General features: G+C 36.8%; 2 protein-coding genes across 2 annotated transcripts; one reads left to right on the top strand and one right to left on the bottom strand.

The window, feature by feature from the left end:
- Positions 1 to 1,458: 1,458 nt before the first annotated feature.
- On the bottom strand, positions 1,459 to 7,049 carry LOC100888641. Its single transcript, XM_003726246.3, has 5 exons — positions 6,927 to 7,049; positions 5,415 to 5,569; positions 4,805 to 4,922; positions 4,246 to 4,368; positions 1,459 to 3,591 (listed from the first exon to the last, which is right to left on the bottom strand). The coding sequence occupies exons 1-5, from the start codon at positions 6,943 to 6,945 to the stop codon at positions 3,362 to 3,364; spliced, it is 645 nt and encodes a 214-aa protein (XP_003726294.1). The 5' UTR covers positions 6,946 to 7,049; the 3' UTR covers positions 1,459 to 3,361.
- A 1,151-nt stretch (positions 7,050 to 8,200) lies between these two features.
- LOC100888578 lies at positions 8,201 to 17,455 on the top strand. Its single transcript, XM_003726245.3, has 5 exons — positions 8,201 to 8,334; positions 12,775 to 13,041; positions 14,206 to 14,326; positions 14,984 to 15,184; positions 15,881 to 17,455. The coding sequence occupies exons 2-5, from the start codon at positions 12,886 to 12,888 to the stop codon at positions 16,123 to 16,125; spliced, it is 723 nt and encodes a 240-aa protein (XP_003726293.1). The 5' UTR covers positions 8,201 to 8,334; positions 12,775 to 12,885; the 3' UTR covers positions 16,126 to 17,455.
- The last annotated feature ends 1,547 nt before the right edge of the window (positions 17,456 to 19,002 follow it).

The following is a 19,002-nucleotide window of genomic DNA, read 5'->3' as shown; positions in this document are numbered from 1 at the left end:
CTTCTCGACAAGAAGTATGCGGAAGAAGTCCCTCAAGATTGTAAGCCTGACAGTGGTAATGTCTGGTACCTTCCTCACCATCCAGTGATGACAGACAAGAAGCCGGACAAGGTTAGCATCGTCATCGATTGTGCCTCTAAGTGCCAAGGACTGTCTCTGAATGACGTAGTGCTACAGGGGCCGGACCTTACCAATAACCTGCTAGGAGTACTTGTTCGATTCCGTCAGCAACCAGTGGCACTCATGGCGGACATTGAGGGAATGTTCCATCAAGTGAGAGTCCCCCTAACTGAGAGAGACGTCATGAGATTTCTGTGGTGGCCAGGAGGTGACTTGGAGAGACAGCCCAAAATGTACCGAATGTGTGTTCATCTCTTTGGCGGTACATGGAGCCCAAGTTGTTGTAACTTTGCCCTCCGTCAAACAGCTGCAGACCATCAAGACGCCTTCACTCCATTGGGGCTGATACCGTTCCTTGCTGTCATCAATGACGCCTGTGAAGTATGTAGAGGATATGAGTATCGTCAACACGAGATTTGCACAAGAACCTCTGGAGCTCACTGAGAACGCCTTACTAAGATTACAGGATTGGTGCCGTCTAAACAGAACGACTCTTAACCCTGTGAAGTGTGAAGCAATGCAAATATGCTTCATGAAATCGCCTCCTAATCCCCCAGTGTTCAAAATTAATGAGCAACCCTTTAAAACCTTGGACACTGTGCAAGTCTTGGGAGTGAAACTACAAAGTGACCTCAAGTGGCAGTGTCATGTGGACTACAAGCTCCAGTGAGCGAATGGTAGAATGTACATGATCAGGATGCTGAGAAGCCACAGCCTGTGTGTGGATGATCTGTGTACCATCTATGTGGGGTATGTGAGGCCACTCCTGGAGTATGCGTGTCCTGTGTGGAACAGTGGACTCACAAAACAACAGATTGCATCTCTAGAAAGGATCCAGAGGAGAACCCTAAAAATCATCCTAAGTCCCTGCTTCACATCATATGACGCTGCCCTCGAGACACTGGACTTATCGTCCCTACTTGCTCGAAGAAAAGATTTCTGTCTTTCATTTGCACAACAACTTGAGAAGAACAAAAAGCTGTCTGACCTCATCCCTCGAACCAAAGATGTTGGCAGAACCCTGAGAAACAATGGGGTCAGGCAACAAGTCAGATGCAAAACTCAAAGATTTCGGAAAAGTGCAATACCATACATCATCAACTTATTGAATTCAATATAAATTATAACTGTAATTTTGACACATCATCTTCGTGACATTTTGATATAAAGTTCGTGCTGGTACATTTTTCTACTTTTTTAAATTTTACCAATTTAATTTCCCTGCAATTTTGTGTTATACTATTTAATCAAAACTTGGAAATCACTCTGAAATTGATTGCAATGCTTCATGTAACAAACTTTACGTAAATAATTTTAAAAACATACCACAATCGCATCTTAATTATCAAAGAGTTTTAATACATTATTTAATTGTTTTCCTTTATATATTAAGGCACTTAAGAATACACTTTGACAAATTCATGTTTGCAATACCGATTTTAGATGAAATTTCTAATTTATTTTGTATCGAAACATATTTAGCTTTATTATTGTGTCATTTGCTTAGAACAACCATTTACCCACATTTTTTAATAACCTTTTTATCAGAACGTCTACATGTATAAAATATACTCACCCTAGTCTGATTATTGCATTATCAATTAACCCTTATATATCCCCTTGTACCTTTTACATGTTTAAAAATGCTTTTATGAAATTTCTTACATATCCATGAGGGTGAACGGGGACGATTTGGTGAATCATTGTTTAGACTCTCAATTGCAACGTGAGTCGAAATGGGTGAGGAAAAAAATACACGATTGTAAAAAGTAATGAGGTTTACTCATCTGTTGAAGGGCATCCAACACTCAAGGAAAAGAAACCAAGAGAGGCAAAAAAAAAATCCTAACTCACGAAGTCTCTACCATTTGGCATACACATGTTAAAGAGTTAGTAGTTCAAGGGAAATTTCTAGATCTTCTATCGCTAGAAAGTAACTGTACGATTTGGAAGAGCATCATGTATAATTTGCCAGTGAAAGTCCTTAAATTTCTCGTAAATGCTGTTACTGATACTGTAAACACAAGGGCAAATTTACTGAGATGGGGCAAATCTGCAACAAACAAATGCAGGCACTGCGATTGTGTTGAGACACTGAACCATGTTCTTAATTGCTGTTCACTATTTTTATCTCAAGGGCGATACACCTGGCGCCATAACAATGTACTAAAATGCTTTGTAGAATTCATCACAGAAAGTACTTCGCTCGATACAAAAATCCTTCATGATATTCCCTATTTAATCGGCTACTCCCCTGTCTCAACAATCCCATTGTCTTGTACCCAAACAAACCTGAGACCTGACCTTTGTATCTACGATGAAAAAAGTAAAAAAATCATGATCATGGAGCTGACAGTCCCATTTGAACTTAGAATCAATAAGGCCCATCAATATAAAGTTGATAAATACTCGTCCCTCGTCAGAGACATTGAAGACAATGGCTATGAGGTAGAACTTTTGGCAATTGAAGTCGGTTCTCGTGGGTTCATTTCATCAAGCAATACCCACAGACTAACAAAGATGCTGGGCTACTTGCATAAACGGAACACAAAGCAATTTCGGGACAAACTCAGTAAAATGGCCCAAAAATTTGAACTTGATTTAAGTGCAATATTTTAAGTAAACTATTTGATATTTACCATTGTTAATAGTAATCCTAGTAATAATGTTGATACAAATTATTGTTATCATTTTATTGATACTAAGAATAGTAATAACAATAATAATAATAATTATAATAATAATAATAATAATATTGATATCAATAGTAGTATGGTGTAGTGGTGTAGTCAATGAATGCTAACTGGCACTGCCTGTAAGAAAATAATTTTTGTTATTGTAATTGATCTTTGTCATTATGATCTCACTATTACATGTTTATTACCTATTTTGATTCCTGTAATTTTGATGTTTGTTTTTACTATTGTAAAAAACCTGTAATTCGGCTTTCGAGCCGTGATTGATTTTTATTTCAATAAACCATTTCTACTACTACTACAGGAAGCATTGGAATCCTGAGCGGTAAAGGCAGCGAAGCGGCCAATCAACCAGGTACCAAGTAAATGAAGCATAATTGGCCCCTTCTGGGGGCTCATATTTCTCTTAAAATACTTCACATGGTTCAACTATGGTATTCTACTCACAAAAATCTAAGATGCAGCATTTCAGTAAGTTTGAATGACAATTGCTTGGTGATATATACCCACTCAAAATTGCAATTGACCCGGTCGTTGACCTGAATTTACATACGAGGCCCCTCCCACCTCCTGATGTCTCTGCTGATCAGCTGACCCCACATGGTACTGTAGGGGTGAACAAACTTTGTTGGGCTGCCCCGCCCGTCCACCATCTGATGACCCTCGTTGGCCCACTTGAAGAGACAGCCCTCCAAATTGAAGATTTTGATCCTTGACGGAGAGATCACCGTAGAGGGCGCTGTTGATGGTGAAGATTGATGGCTCATAGCAGTCTCTGTATCAAGATTATTAAGAATAATAACAAAACTTATGTTGATGATAATGATGATGATGATTATGTTGATGATGATGATGACGATGATGATGATGATAAGAACGACAGCATGCATACTGTGCAAATATCCATCCAAAAGGATAAATTTTAGAACAATGTTACAAAGTTACAAGGTTCTTAATTGTATTCCTGTTGTTTGTTCATTGATCCATATTGTACTTTGATATTTTTTTATTGGGAGACTAAGCATGATAACAAATTTGTTATCATAATGATAAATGATAAAAGAACAGTCTGTGATATTGCTTCTATTACATATATCCACCTCAATCATCCTCCTGTCTCTGTCATAATTCATAAATTAATTCCTAAACTACTTCTGATCACCTTATTGATAATTAAGCCTGCAAACCATTGAAGAAAACAACTTATGAATGTAGCCTACTTGCGTATCAAGAATATAATCAGTTGCTCATAAGGTTATGCACTAAACTAGCAACATTACAAGATTTATATTAGTATTTATTTTCTCAAAATTCCATACAAAATATAATTTATAAACTCTCTTGTGCGCTAAGCTATTTTCATTAGTATATGATTAAAACAAAATTGAGAATTTATAGCACAAATATTCTAAATGGTGTAGCAAATTACCTCTGTCATTCTTCTCTGCTTTGAGCGCTTGTCTCAACCTCTTGGCCAGTGCTGATGACCTGTAACCCACAGAGCAGTACATCACAACCTGGATAGGTTCACTATCAGAACTAGCTGGTTCATCTACAAGAAATCAGAATGACATAGCGTTAACAGGAATGATTTCAATGACCACTTACAATGATCAAATACAAGCAACGTGTCTACTGGGTTAGACATTACCCTGAGGTGGCGTATCTCCAGTGACAAAATGATCCATGGTCAATTTCCAGTACTACGAGAGGTAAATTCTTGACTTTATCCCTGAAACAAACACTATACCTAACTCTTACCCTAGCCCAAATTGCATCCCTACATGTAATTCTAACTCTTAATCATCATCATCCTCATTTATTAAAGTCAACAATTTCACTCTTTCGAAGGATTACTGACTTTCATGCCATGATGACACTCCCTCCCTCCACTTCTTCTTAATATACCTCTAACTCTAACCATATAACTCTGAAAAGAACAATGCCCGGAGCATTGGTCACAGGTGAAAAAATAAAATTGACCTAACCTTTGACAAGTTGATCTTGAAGAGTCCTCCTGACATCATCCATGTTCTGAGTTTGGGGATCAATCCTGACAGCTGATGGAATGTGACTTACACTGAACTCTGCTTCAGGCCTTGCATCCTACAAACAGGTAGATTCAAATTTGTTTTTTCAAATTTTACACAAACAAATATTCTTACCTAGAAATGTTTACTAAATCCCCTCTGCACAAGTTTAGCATGGAGTGCTTACCCCCCCCCCCCTCCCTGCAAGGTCACTGGCAGGTGGTTATCTCATCAAATCAGCTCTCAATTAACATAAGAAAAAGGGCATCATGGGGGATCAATGGGTACCGCTTAGGCATTGTTGGCTGAATATAGAGGACGCAAGTAGCTATAAGTTGTGCAGTGGGGCTTTAAATAAAAGAGAATTTAGAATTCCTGCATGGTGATGGATAATAATAAATACAATTCTTGTGCTGAAAGTTAATGAGGAATTATTATCAACTCAAGAGTCAGATGAATTTTAACTCACAATTCAAGTCCATCTGCCTTCTAGCACTTAATGACAAGAACTTACTTTTATCTTTGGATAGATTATAATTGATCTAGCTATCTCAGATCATGGACTTACCACTATGACAAGTCTAGCTCGTGCTTCTTCTGTCCTCATGAGCTCTTTCAACTCTGCCGTTGAAATGTTCTTTACTGCTGGATACATCTTCTTAATCCCAGTAATGACCATCTGGAAACTCAATGATGGACTACTGGAAGAACCATTGTCAGTGTCTGGAAGTTAAATGATAAAAAAACCAAAACAGGCACTCATTTAATTATGTAGATCAGTTAAAATCTTCTTTAAATTGGCAGTACGGATACAAATAGGACCTTCGAAAATGGCAAAATTTCATTTTCAGTGCGACTATGATATCATGTACTACAATTCCACCAAGGCCCAAGACAAGACAATCAGGACCTGACATGGCGCTTGATTCTCCGCTGGGAGCTGCCAGTTTCTTCACCGGTAGCCTTTCACCCACACAAGCTCAATTCACCGCAGCTCATCTAAACATTCACCATCAAAGTTTGGCGCATCAATCGAGCGACTCACTGCTCAGCATCACTACCGGCTTTGATGTCTGCATTTCTACCTTGGCCTCCGACATCGAGTGACTCACTGTTTCGTCGCTGAGCGCCACATTTCTTCTCCCCTCTTCTCGCCTGAGAGCTACTTCATCATCATCATCACGAGCGTCAGCATAGAGATTTTTCACGGCTCCTCAGCCACGACAACGAAGCTGCATCCTCGCCTTCAAGCCTCCGCATCGTCATTGCGTGGGCCCCTTCCTTCGTTTCATCCGTCATCATCTTCATTGGACTTTCGACTTCATTTCTATCATTGTTGTAAGCTATATTCATTCACTGCATTTATTCTTGTTCATTCTCATCCATGACCATTGAATGTAACTACATGCAGTATCCTCAATTCACATTCATGTGATTCACATACAAGTCATCTATATTTGCTTGACTACACTTTGCAAGTGTATTGTCAGCTTTGTTTATACATCAATAAAATAACGAAAAGGGAATACTTTTGATAATGTACTTTATTGTCGGTGCAACCTTGCTTCCTCGTAGCTAAAATAAAAATAGAGTTATGTTGTGTGATCTGTGAACACACTTTTACAATATTCATTCACAATACCTCAAACACTGGTAGTTGTATCTTTAAATGCTCGACCTAAAAAAGCACCTCGGGCAAAACAATTAAAAAGATGTGGCCTTTTTTGTGTTTAATTTTAGAGATAGAAAGACTTAAATGAGCGGCCTGCCATGAGCATGAGATGAGGAGCTACCGGCTACCGCATTGTCTGTAGACAGTGCTTGGCTTACTTATAGCTTGAACCATTTACTAGAAAAATCCATGCTCGAACTATGTCTATATGCCAACGCCAGGGGCCAGCCACATCTCACCCGCTTGGCCAAGAGCGGCAGCGGCTTGATCTACTACTACCACCACCATGCACCGTGCCACCAGTACCAGACAGTGCATGCAGGCACTAGTTGTACGGCTCATGATCATGTCGGCTCGGGCTCGGTTCGATTCTTTTTCTCCTCATTCCCGCATTCCTGGCACACTTACCTGGCACAGAATTTGCCATTGCATCATTCGTGTACTTAACGTCAATCCAAATTTCAGACCATCATTTAGAAGTTCCCTAGTCCATGATTTCGACTTCCAAAGTTCCAAGTTACTGGAACATGCCTGCTCTCCGATTATCGCGCACGAGTTATATAACTGAGGGGCGCGATGTTTGGTAAACAAGGTGCACGACTGCACGTGCCTATGGTGGACGTAGTCTGATCTTCCAGGGGGGGGGGGGGGGGGGGGGGGGGCATTTAATCAGTTGCAGAGGCATGTTTCTAAAAATTTCTAAAAATTACCACAGTCACAGCCCTTATCCTAACCCTCACCTAATCCTATCTGATGAACCTTTGCGGTGTAGCCTAGACTACTGTGAAATGGTCTAAATTAGCCACCCATATAGTCTAGACCCCCATATAGGTCTAGCTATTTCATTTTTTTTAGTTGAAACATATATACTGAGAATTTAATTTAATTTAATTTAATTTAATTTTAATTTTAATTTAATTAATTTATTTAATTTATTTATTCTCCACTCATGGGATGGATTGCCCTTGTCAGCTATAAGCTGTTTTCAAAGGAAAATAATGCTTACTGCTGGAGTGTTGGAAAACAATCTCGAATATGTCAAATGAGAGAAGGAATGGTGGGTGACGGGCCAAAGATAAGAAAAGAAAAAAGGCTTAATTAGTTGCCTAAGAATAAACAGGAAAGGTAGGTGTTTTTTCTTCTTCAGATAACATCGTTTTCCGATTTCGACAAATTACCATAGAAGTTGAAATACTAATAAGTTAAGCAGAGCATGAAAAGGATCTATCACCAAAGTATTGTGTTTTTGCTTTTTTAACGGTCAAGAGAGTTTGATTTGCAGAAAGAAGGGGCCTATTGGGTTGTATATAATTGAATCATTTCAGAAAGATAATTTGGGGCATGGACATGTAGAGGATTGAAAGTTAAAAGAAGAACTTATTATTATAATATAGAGTCTACATTGAATAGGAAGCTTGCTCATATTCATCCTATACAATCATTTTTTGAGATGCAATAATATAGGAAAATACTACAAACATATATTCATTATTAAATAAAGCAAGAAAAAAATTGCCTGCATTAAAAATACATACAGATCTTCGGAAGAATTGAAATAAGGAGCGCCATTCATTTGTCAGACCGATCGGCCGAGGCCTTTCTAAAATAGGGATACGCCCCTTTTTATTGGGAATTTCCCGAATGACACCTCCTCAAATCAAATCTTAGCGTCATCAGAGGTCATTGTCCTTTCCGTTCTCAGCACGCTCAGTCTCAGAGAATCCTCAAGAATAAATCGTCTGCACGCCCTAAAAATACTGGAATTCGAGGACGAATATCATCTTTGGATTAACCAAGTGCACCTTAATATATCAGGGTAAGATTTCATTCGCAAAATTAAATTTTAGCTGATAATATTTGATATGTAAATTCCCTTCTTCATCTCTCATTCGCCATACCGGTCCCACGTGTATAGTTTTATGGTATGTTGTAAAAACTTGTATGCAATTTGGGATTGGTCGTTTCAGCGTGGCATTTCTTTGTTGTAAAATTATTTGTTGTACTCTGTATTTGAAATTAAAGATATAAACAAATATTTTGTTACTCTGCATTTCAAAACTTAGATATGCGAAATTGATCTTTTTAATTTTGCGGAGAAGGAGAGCAAGAGAGTAAAGAAATCTAGGAAGAAAGTAATTTTGTCTTTTTGTGAAAATTTTGGCGGACGTTCTTTCATTATAAAACGGAGTAAAAATGTCCACAGAATCTAAGTTTGAATTTTCTGTTGAAATAGTTATGCATATCCTTAATGCGTTCCCATTATCTTTAAGATAAACTTAAATAAAATGGTTGTTTTTTGCTGTATTGATATAAAAACAGAACTTTACATCGTGGAACGTATGGTTTTCACATCAGTTTTTCACATCAGCTAAGACAAGAAAAGTGAAGAATCATACTTTTTTTCCTTCTTCTCTGACTTTGAAAGAAAAACGGTTTACTGTTGGTACAAACTTAAATTAATACATGTACGTCTTTGTAATATCATAACCCTGGGTGATTTTAGAATTAGAGTACCACTCAAAATATGGCTTTATGGCATTGTAGGGAGGTACAATAGTTTAATTGGGAAAACCAAAATATTTTGTAGGTTTAAACTTTAAAGTAGGCATCGACACACCCTCCTCCTTCTTCTTCAAGATAATCTGCCTCCTTCAATACTGAAGATTCTCGCAGATGCTGTATACATGTACATGTATACCCGGCCTGATTAGGGTGTGCAGGTGGACCACTACACCGGGGTTTTCCCCTACTCTTATACAAATAGTGCAGTGGGTTCTTAACGTGCAAGGGTGGTGACCTTCCTGTACACGGGGCCTCCATTTAATGTCCTATCCGAGGGATGGAGTGTTTTCCACTGAACATAGCCTGCGTCTATGAAACGGGAGGGGCACGTTAACACACAACGCACACTTCAGTCATCCACCTGGGATGGATTCAAACCCATGATCTTTGGTTCGACAGGTAGACGCTTTACCAACTGAGCCAACTCGCCTCCTCAAACATTTATTACCCTTGTCAGAGAGACTTTCCCTGTGGTACTTTTTTTAACCTCCCCCCCCCCCCCAATGTTTTGAATACATGTAATTGTTCATTACCAAGGTGTTAAGTGCACTGGTGAGAACCCTGGGTTTTGGGGTGTGAAAAGCTCAGAAACAATAGTGTGATTATGATAATTCAAAAGTAACGCAAGTTCAATCAGTGATGGATAAACCTCGGCCTCCCCCACCCTCCAAAAAAAAAAATTAAAAAAGGGATGGATCATTCCAGACCAGACTCTATAGATCTTCGACTCTGCCCTCCTGGTTAGTAAATTTTTATCTAAAGTAACACTGAAAATAAAGGAACTCTTGACCTTTTCAATTTTTCTGATACTGTGCATGAACTTTAAAGCCTAACAACACTAGTGTGGCTAGGAGGGATTTATTAGACCACACAGCGAGGTCACTGACAGGTGGCTTCTCATTAACTCAGCTCTCAAATAACATAAGAAATAGAGGATCATGGGGGACCAATAGGCACCAATTGGGGAAGTTTTCTATATAGAGGGAGCAAGTAGCTACAAGTAGGACAGTGGGGCTTTAACCCTTTGAATACCGGTACTACTGAACTTGGAATCATAGAGATGTGTCTAATGGAAGTAAAAATTTGTGGTATTGAGTGAGTTAAGTACAAGAAAGTGACATTGAGAAATTAGTGAGCATTTGGCTTGTAACATGAGTCACTCAGAACAGGATGGATAGTGTCATGATGTAAAGCTAGCTACCAGGAACTCTGTGTATTAATCCATCCCTTACTAGAACCGGTTGGGCTCTGTGTGTTAAGCCTATGGGAACTAGAGAATTCAATAGTCAATGGGTTAAGTAAACCAGCAATCCGTTAAAGGTCTTTCTGACGCGTTTTCAAGAGGATCTTACAGCATTTCAGGAAGTTTGGAAATATTCAGCGTTTAGAGGGAGGAGAAAGATTTACCATTTCCTGTATGGATTGGTTGATTGTCACAGCGATAGTTAATGCATTTCCTACAAGGTCGAATAGCTAATGTTACATGAATTGCTACCAGCTCACATGATTTTTTAATATGTACATTAGATGATCGAAGGGACTTTTTCTGTTTGTTGATCAAAAATCTGCTGTTAACAGAAAGCGCGGGACCATGTACAGTGTATATTTATGTATTTATATTTTGATCCAAGATAATTTACATCATAGTTCCTTGTTATGAAAAAGACTATAAGAGACATTTGTTCTTACTATTTAGTGATGCCATAGTTTAAGTGTAGTTTATGTTGGTTTTAATAAAAGCACAAACAAAATGGGAGAAACAGGTCAGTGAAAGTTTGAGTAAAAACCGATTAAAAATTAGAAAGTTATGAATCAATCAAACACAAATTGGTAACTCTGTGATGTTTCTTTTGAGGCTCATTTGCCATGTACTAAAATACTAAAAATCTATATTTTCAATCATACATTTAACCTAAATAAAATTATTATACAGCCCCTGTATTCAAACAAATCTATTCCATCATCAATTACTAAAAAATGAAAGTTCATGGAATTTTCTGTTGAGAGCAAATTTGAGAGGAGCTCGCCTGATACGTCGCAATGTTGCCATTTTGTATTTCAGTGATGACATCTTCAAAAAATCATAAATTTCCTTTTTTTAATCGGATATTGTTCCAACTTTTAAAATTTTTGTTCTCTCGTTTGTCTGCTTCTATATAAACTAACTTACCGGTAATATCAGGTAATCAGGGTAGGCTTACCCTTTAAGAATGGTCTCTATACATGTTGTTGTAAAGTAATCATCCAACACATGCTTTGGAGTTTGGAGACAATCTTTTCAAGCTTGATTCTGCCAAAGACATCAGATTTGGGTAGTAATTGGGTTTCTGTTAGGTTAATAGATCTAGTGTTAGATCCAGGGTTTGGAATTTGGTTAGTGTTAATTAAAGCGTAACAATTGTCATCGTAGCAGGGTTTGTAGTTAAACCATATTATTTCCCCTGTAAGGTTGTTAAAGAGGAGTAGTCCTTCAAAACATATATGAGTATGTGTAAGTGGCCCTTTAACATGCATGAAAGAAGGCAGTGGTAATTTACACTGGTATGTTTGCAATGTGAAATGTACGTCAGTCAGTAGTCCAGCTGTGCATTCAGAATGTGAGAAGGTTATGCTAAGTACCATGGTGAAACCTAGCTTAAATCATCAGTTTACATGTCACTGATTGGATTTATATAAGCTGCCCAAGGTGCCTGGTATCATCTAATGACCTCTAACTATTCACTGGACTTGTAATGATTCCAGTGGAGTTTGATTGTTGCTCTTAATGTAATATATTAAACAAATTAATACAGGTATATATGAGGCTTCTCTGGGTAAAGAAGACATATTCTATTATTATTGAAAAAATATTTAAACAATTTCGGGAGCTACTTTTCAAGCTTGCTTACATTAAAATTACACTCTTTAATTTGTTTTGCATTGAACTCTATGCAAATTTCGGGGGGCTCTTTTAGGACTTTTGGGGGCTCTTTTTGGCATTTCGGGGGCTACTTTGCCCTGAGCCCCCGTGTAATTTTTTTCCTGCTGAGATACTACCTTCATTGCTTACAGTAGTTGCCTGTAATATGATTTCTTTCAATAGTTCTAAAAAGGCACTAAAATTGATTTGAAGTCATAAGATGATACACAGCTAATAAACGGTTGTAAGATGAAAATATAGATTTTTACAAAGCTTTACTTTAAACAAATAGCAATAGCAATCTTAATAGCAATCTGTAACAGTATTGTTTCATGTCCATACTATCTCTCTCTCTCTCTCTCTGTCTCTCTCTCTCTGTCTCTCTGTCTCTCTTTCCCTCTTTTCATTCATAGAAATCATTTCTAATTTAGCGGCAGGAGATCCAATAAGACTTAATTTAAAAGATGCTCTGTTTTTTTTAACTTGTTTTTAATCACGATATAAGATAAATTAAATGGCATTTTTATGAAGCATATCAGGTAACACTGATGTGTGCTATAGTAGACATTAGTTAGTAGGCATTCTATTACAGGGTGGATTTTTATCATTACCTCTTCTTGATAGAGCAAAAAGGAAACAGAAACACTGTGGGTATCAAGAAAAAAAAGTATCAAGGTTTTGTGGGTATCAAGAAAAAGAATTATAACCTTGATGAAATCAATAAGTATCCTTTAAAAGCATAACTTATGCTGGTAGTACAGGCTTTAATGTATTTTCCAATTTTTTCTTGTTCAGATACGTGTAGTCTGTGCAGAAGCTACCAGTCTTCACTACCACCCACCACCCTATCAGTCGATTCCCGCTCACCTCTCCTTCGAAGTTCTGAAGTGCGTCTGATCAATCCCCATGATGACCTGGCGCCTCTTCATCCTGTCCATCCTGATGGGGATGACCCTGTTCTTGGTATGGAACAACTACCAAGCGACCGGCTCCATCTCAGAGGGAATCAACAAGTCCTGGAGGGACGTCTCCAATGCCGAAGTGGTCAAAGAGGCCCAAAAGGTATTTTTATTTTTATTTATTTATTACACGTCATCTTTTAAAAGAAGAGTAGCCCAATTAGCAAATAAATACTGGTTTTTCGTTGAGGCTCTTCATGACACAAACAAGTATAGATTTCAACACATCAAAATATAAATAAATATAGAAAATTACAAAATACGATATAGCTCTGTTGCAGGCTCTGTTGCCAGTGATTATAGTGTGGTATATTGAGCAACTTTGTAGTGTTGCAAAAGTTATGGTGAAGTGCAAAGTATGAAGTAATGTCATATCCAATTTCAATGCAGATACACATATGCATGAAGGGAGTGCTGTAGGTATAACTTGGATATGTATGAACATGATCGGAGTGTTGGTACATGATTAAAAAAGAATTTAACAAAAATTAAAAACTCTATAGAATCTTTACTTGTAACTTACTTCCATGAACATATTTCAATAAAAATAATTGTGAGACATTCTAGTAATGTCCATTTCAGAACATGGAGAGGATTTGTTGAGATGAAAGAAGGAAGATGATATACATTGTTCCAGTTATTTTTTTCCTTTTTTGGGGGTGCATATACAGAAAGTTAAGAGTAGCCAAACGTTTTAGTTGACAGCTATTCCTGATTTTGTTATTAAAGTTTGTATGTCCAACAGGCATAGCATTTCCAGTCAAATAATGGAGGGAATGCATTTTGTTTAAACAAGGAAGATGGTTAGACATTGTTCAAGTTGTTTTTCTCTTTATTTGTATAAAAAGAAAGAGAAGCCAAAACTTATTAATTCTTAGTTACATTTATAATCAATTTATACGGTAACTCAAACATTTAATTGCAGACTCAGGGTTGGTGATGTGCGTACCTTGCATAAAAACAAATTATGGAAAAAGATGTCTCAGTAAACACACTCATAGCTCAACAATTTAAGAAGTATATTATCTACCTTGACTAGAAACATATTATTACTCAAATATACCCATACTGATTTTTCTTGTATATCTCATGTATTTAATTGTTTATTTGTTTATCTCTTGTATGTTGTCATGATTTGTAACTGTTTTTAGATGTGCGTGGACCCCTTTGAAAACCAACTGAAGTTGAAAGGGCAATCCACCTCACATGTGGAAATAAATAAATATATATATTTTTTAATTCCCGATTTTGTTGTTGTTTCCCACAGGCATGGGGGAAGTCTACTCGTCAGTCCTCGTTGACCCTCAAGAAATTCAAGGATGGGAGACTGATGCAGGATGCTGTCAAATATGTAGATAGATTCTCCATGGCAATATTCCATGCTAAAAGTGAGTAATTGCAGAAAAAACAAACATTTTGATTGAGATAAACATACAACATAAACCTTATGAAGGAAATATATGATAAACTCTAATGAATATACATGTACTTGTTGTCATTTTGATTTCTTACTGAATCTGTTATTTGCATTTTTCATTTGATTTGTTGACTTATCATTAATTTGTTAACTTTAATTTGTTTATTGTTTGTATTTAAAATGTTAGCAGTGAATCTTTTTTGTGCGCCTTGAGTGTCATTTAGGCAGATATGTGAGCTATATAAATCGTAAATTATTATTATTATTATAACATCATCATCATTGTAAGATAACAGAATGTGAACTTGGATTGTAGATTTTACCCTCACATATTTTATATCATGTTTTTCCTTGAGTTCATCATCATATTCTTCTTATCATCTTCATAAAGATCATCATTATTTTACTTTAAACATCTTCATTGTGTGCATCTTCATTGTCATCATCATCATCATCATCACCGTCATTACCATTATACCCATCATCATCATTTTTATCATCATCATCATCATCATCATTTCCAAAGACTCTATTCACCATAATGTATAAAAATCAAAAAAGTAATTCAAGCCTTTTGATTTTCTGTGCAGAATCTTTTAAATTGATGTTTCTTTTCGTATACCCCTAGCTCCTGATTTATTAGCTGAGCTACAAAAGTATGAAAAGACTTTCTTGGATGCTGCTCTCCTGATGGTGTGGCTGATAACAGGATACGTGGGTATTCGTTACTTATCATCAGGCCTCACTCTCTTCGTCATGGCAACCTCACTCCTGGTGCACTCCCTCTATGGTCCCGCATGGTGCATGTATGAATTGTTTGTGTTTATAGGTAAGTTATTATTATTATTATTATTATTTATATCCTCCGCTTTTTCCCAGAGCGGACCAAAGCACTTACAACAAAAAGAATCCTACAAAAAATGAAAATGAAAACTTACAGAATCTTAAAAATCTGGATTACGAAAAAGAAATGTTTCAAGTCCTCTTTGAATGAAGAGACAGATGGTGATTGCCTGAGTATTAAAGTTAGCCTATTCCAATATTTAGATGCAGTTATAGTGAAAGTCCTATCTCCAGCTAGTTTCCGTGTGATGTTGAAGAACTCTTGACAAGTTTAAAGTAATCCTGAAGACAATAATGGAGTCAATCTGTTTGAAAAGTTTGAATAAATCTAAGCTATTTCACAACAAACTGACACCGAATCACTGGTAATGATTCACAGCATTTATGCAGCACTCTATATCTTTGAATATATGCAAAGCTTGTGAATGCACGATGCTGAAACTAGTGGAAATGAAAACAAGATGGCTCCATGCAAAAAAGTTCCTACACATTCCCATTCATCTAATCATCTGTATCTTATAAGATACAGAAAAAGCAATTTAAGATAGAAAAAAAAGTCCTCCATGGTTTACTGCATCATTTTGCCAAAAGCCTTCAAAGGTGTATTCAGATTCATTTAGTGCATGTCAGGTTGCCCACTTGTTGTCCACCATCACCATACTCTTGTCACCTTCTCATACAGGTCTTTTGGGTTTCATCATCTCTGTCATCACCAACAACGCCGTCTTCACTGCCTTCCTCCTCTCCGCCTTCTACATGGTGTACGCCCTCTGGAGGTTCGTTGGGCCCAGTGATGGCAACCGAATGGACCGGATAGAAGGCAGAATATCGCACATCCAGCATGAACTGAACGACCTCGGAAAGCAGCTTTCTATTGTTGAGGATAAGGTGGATTTAATCCGTGCTTCCAAGCGAGAGTCCAAGTAGTCATGGTGGTGGTAGTGTTTTTAGACAGGGGGTCGGAGGTTGGGGGGGGGGGGGCATGAGTGATAGAACTGCCTATAGGTCACATGACTGTATTTATTGTCATCCAAATGCCTGAGCCTGTTCCACACTTAATACCAAATATTTCTTCACTTGGAACATGTTCATTCATGAACTCCAATATCCTTGATCACATTTTGAAGTGATAACTTGTTTTTCAGGAGTATTTCACAAATTATTTATTAAAGAAATATAGACTTTTTAGGTATATTACTTGCAATAGGTCAGAATATAGATGTATTCGAATTCATTGTAAAAACAAACTTTAAAACTGCAAATTTTGGTATCTTCTTTTTTTCAAATTTTGGATGGCATTGTAGTTTTTAGTGTAAAATTTCATGTCAATATCCATTTGTAAGAAAAAATGTCATGCGAGCCTTGTGAGCTCATCCAATTAAATATGATTTTCATCAGACATGTCAAAATGTATTAATTATTTTGCAGAGCACTCTAGAAAAAGAGGCGCGATGGCTCAGTGGTCTTGTAAAACCAAGAGGTCCCACTTTCGAAAAACAAGTCAAAGCGCTAGTGCCCTGTGGTAAAAAGTTAATCCTTGTTACCAAGTCATTGGGTGATGACTTGAAGTTGTAGGTCCCCTAGTTGCTTAATACTTACATGCATACAAATGCTTTCATAGCAGTCAGGTGCTACAAACAAACACTAAAAAATGATTTCATGTTGTGTATATCCAACTGCCATATGAACAGTTTATTCTCATTAGTGTTCATACTTGATGAAATAATGATTTTTCAGTTGCTTTTTTTGAAGAGATCTGATAATAAGTTTTGTGTGCTAGGGAAGGGGCTCTGATAGTGTATTGCAAACCTGAATTTTTTTTTTTTTGTAGGATAACATTACTGGTGCTTCAAATCATTCATTCCAAATTTAATAGAACAAGTTAGAGAAAAGAAAGAAACCTTGCAAAAGATAAAGATGCATTAAATACCGGCACAAAATAATAGAAAGTCGGTGCTTTTGATTAAAAGTGAGAAACAGCAATTGTGTTTGTATGAAGAACAAGATAGGGTCCAATTATAGTTAAATGAGAATACTTTTATTTTAATTCAAAAAGTAGGGGCATGTTAAATCTTACTGAGTCCTATCTGAACGAGGTGTAACCAACAACAAGGAGACGCGATAGCGTAGTGGTAGAGCAGTGGTCTCGTAACCGGGAGGTCCTGGGTTCGAAACCAAGTCCCTGGTAGAGGACTCAAAGCCGTCTGTCCCCTTGTCGCTTACTTTCAAGCATACGTATACTTTCTTAGCAGTCGGGTAAAACAATCCACCAAACCAAACATTTGTTTAGAGGTCCAATCAAAATGCATGTGTGCCTAATAGTTTGCCTTTTCTCTTTATACTTCGCTTGTCGATAGTTGAAGTCATGCATTGCCTGTATATAAGCCCAGCGTTCACACTACATATTTAATCCTATCCTATATTTGTGTTTACACTATTCCATCTGTTTCTGGAGAAGCAGGAAGAAAGAACAGGGTTCTACCGAATGTTTTCTAATATTAATATGCTTTACTCAGGATGCAGAGAAGAATTTTAGAACTAGATTCTTGACCAGTCTGTCTTTTATCTTTGTTTTACAATTTTGATTTTGATGAAGTCATCAAGTGGTCTGCGATATGAACATGACGGACAAAGAAAGAGGACAAAATATACAGTTCCTCATTCTACCCTCAACAATTGCTGTGGTAGACAAAGGAACATCCCTTCACTGCTATTATGTAAAAATATGTAGAACACATTTTTACTTAATAAAGGGATGTTCCTTTGTAACCTAACTAAATGTGAATATAACTTTTGAAATTATATACAGGCCTTGATTTATAAAAGAAGGCTTTGATGGAGTCAATCACTCTAATCAATTAAAAAATTATGATTACCTATATCAAACAAAGTTGGAATGAGAAAAAGTTGGTCTAGAAATAAAATAACTTAAGATTATAATACTATTAAATATAAGTAGTATTTATGGTTCTGCTGCTATGCAATAAGATAAACGATTTTCAACAATTATATCTTTTGTGTTTTTGGAATATCTGTTAATACATGGCACCATTTTTAGCCAAGCATACTGACTAAACACACAGGTAAAGCATTGGTCAGTCGGCTCAACATAATCTGGCACATCAATTCAATTCTACTAATTATTATTCCTAAATGCTTAACAGTGGTCTAATGGTTCAATGTGCCTTGAACACTTGTATTGATATGTCTTGTAGTGCTGAGTAAAGGGGAAGTATTACCTAATCTTAAAATAAGGCTAATCACAGGTGAATAAATTTAACTTGATGAGCAGTGCATTGTCTCAAGAAAATTTATCTTTTTTTTTTAAATGGACAGTTCAGTTTCAAATTAATTGTTTTTTGTGTTTTAGGATGTTTTCTGTTTCCCCTGGTTGTAATTGTGGGTTTTATTTTATCAAAGTGTTTTGAAGGTTGTGTCTGTGTGTGTGCATAATGAGTTTGAAAGTTATCATTGATGTTTTAGACTGCCAACTTTTCGTTTGATTTAATATATTGCATGTTTTTAGCAGGTCATGTACCTGGATTCCATGAAAGATGATCTTAAAAGAGATGACTATATCCTAATGATGGTAATTATTTAAGGATTTATTGATTGCACAATTCCTAGGCAAATGTAGCCCTATGTATATAACAATACAATAAGAACAACAACAACATTCTTTGTTTACCAACATGATGGGCTATATGTATGTTATTTATTTAAGCCTTTAGGGATGAAAGCGTTATTTGTGCAACAAGACTGTGCTCAAACTTTTGTTATAGCTTTCAAGGACAAGACATAATT

This window comes from Strongylocentrotus purpuratus, unplaced genomic scaffold (assembly GCF_000002235.5).
Source record: "Strongylocentrotus purpuratus isolate Spur 01 unplaced genomic scaffold, Spur_5.0 spur5_scaffold_2, whole genome shotgun sequence".
NCBI lineage: Eukaryota > Metazoa > Echinodermata > Echinoidea > Camarodonta > Strongylocentrotidae > Strongylocentrotus > Strongylocentrotus purpuratus.
This window is presented reverse-complemented; position numbering and strand designations above follow the sequence as displayed.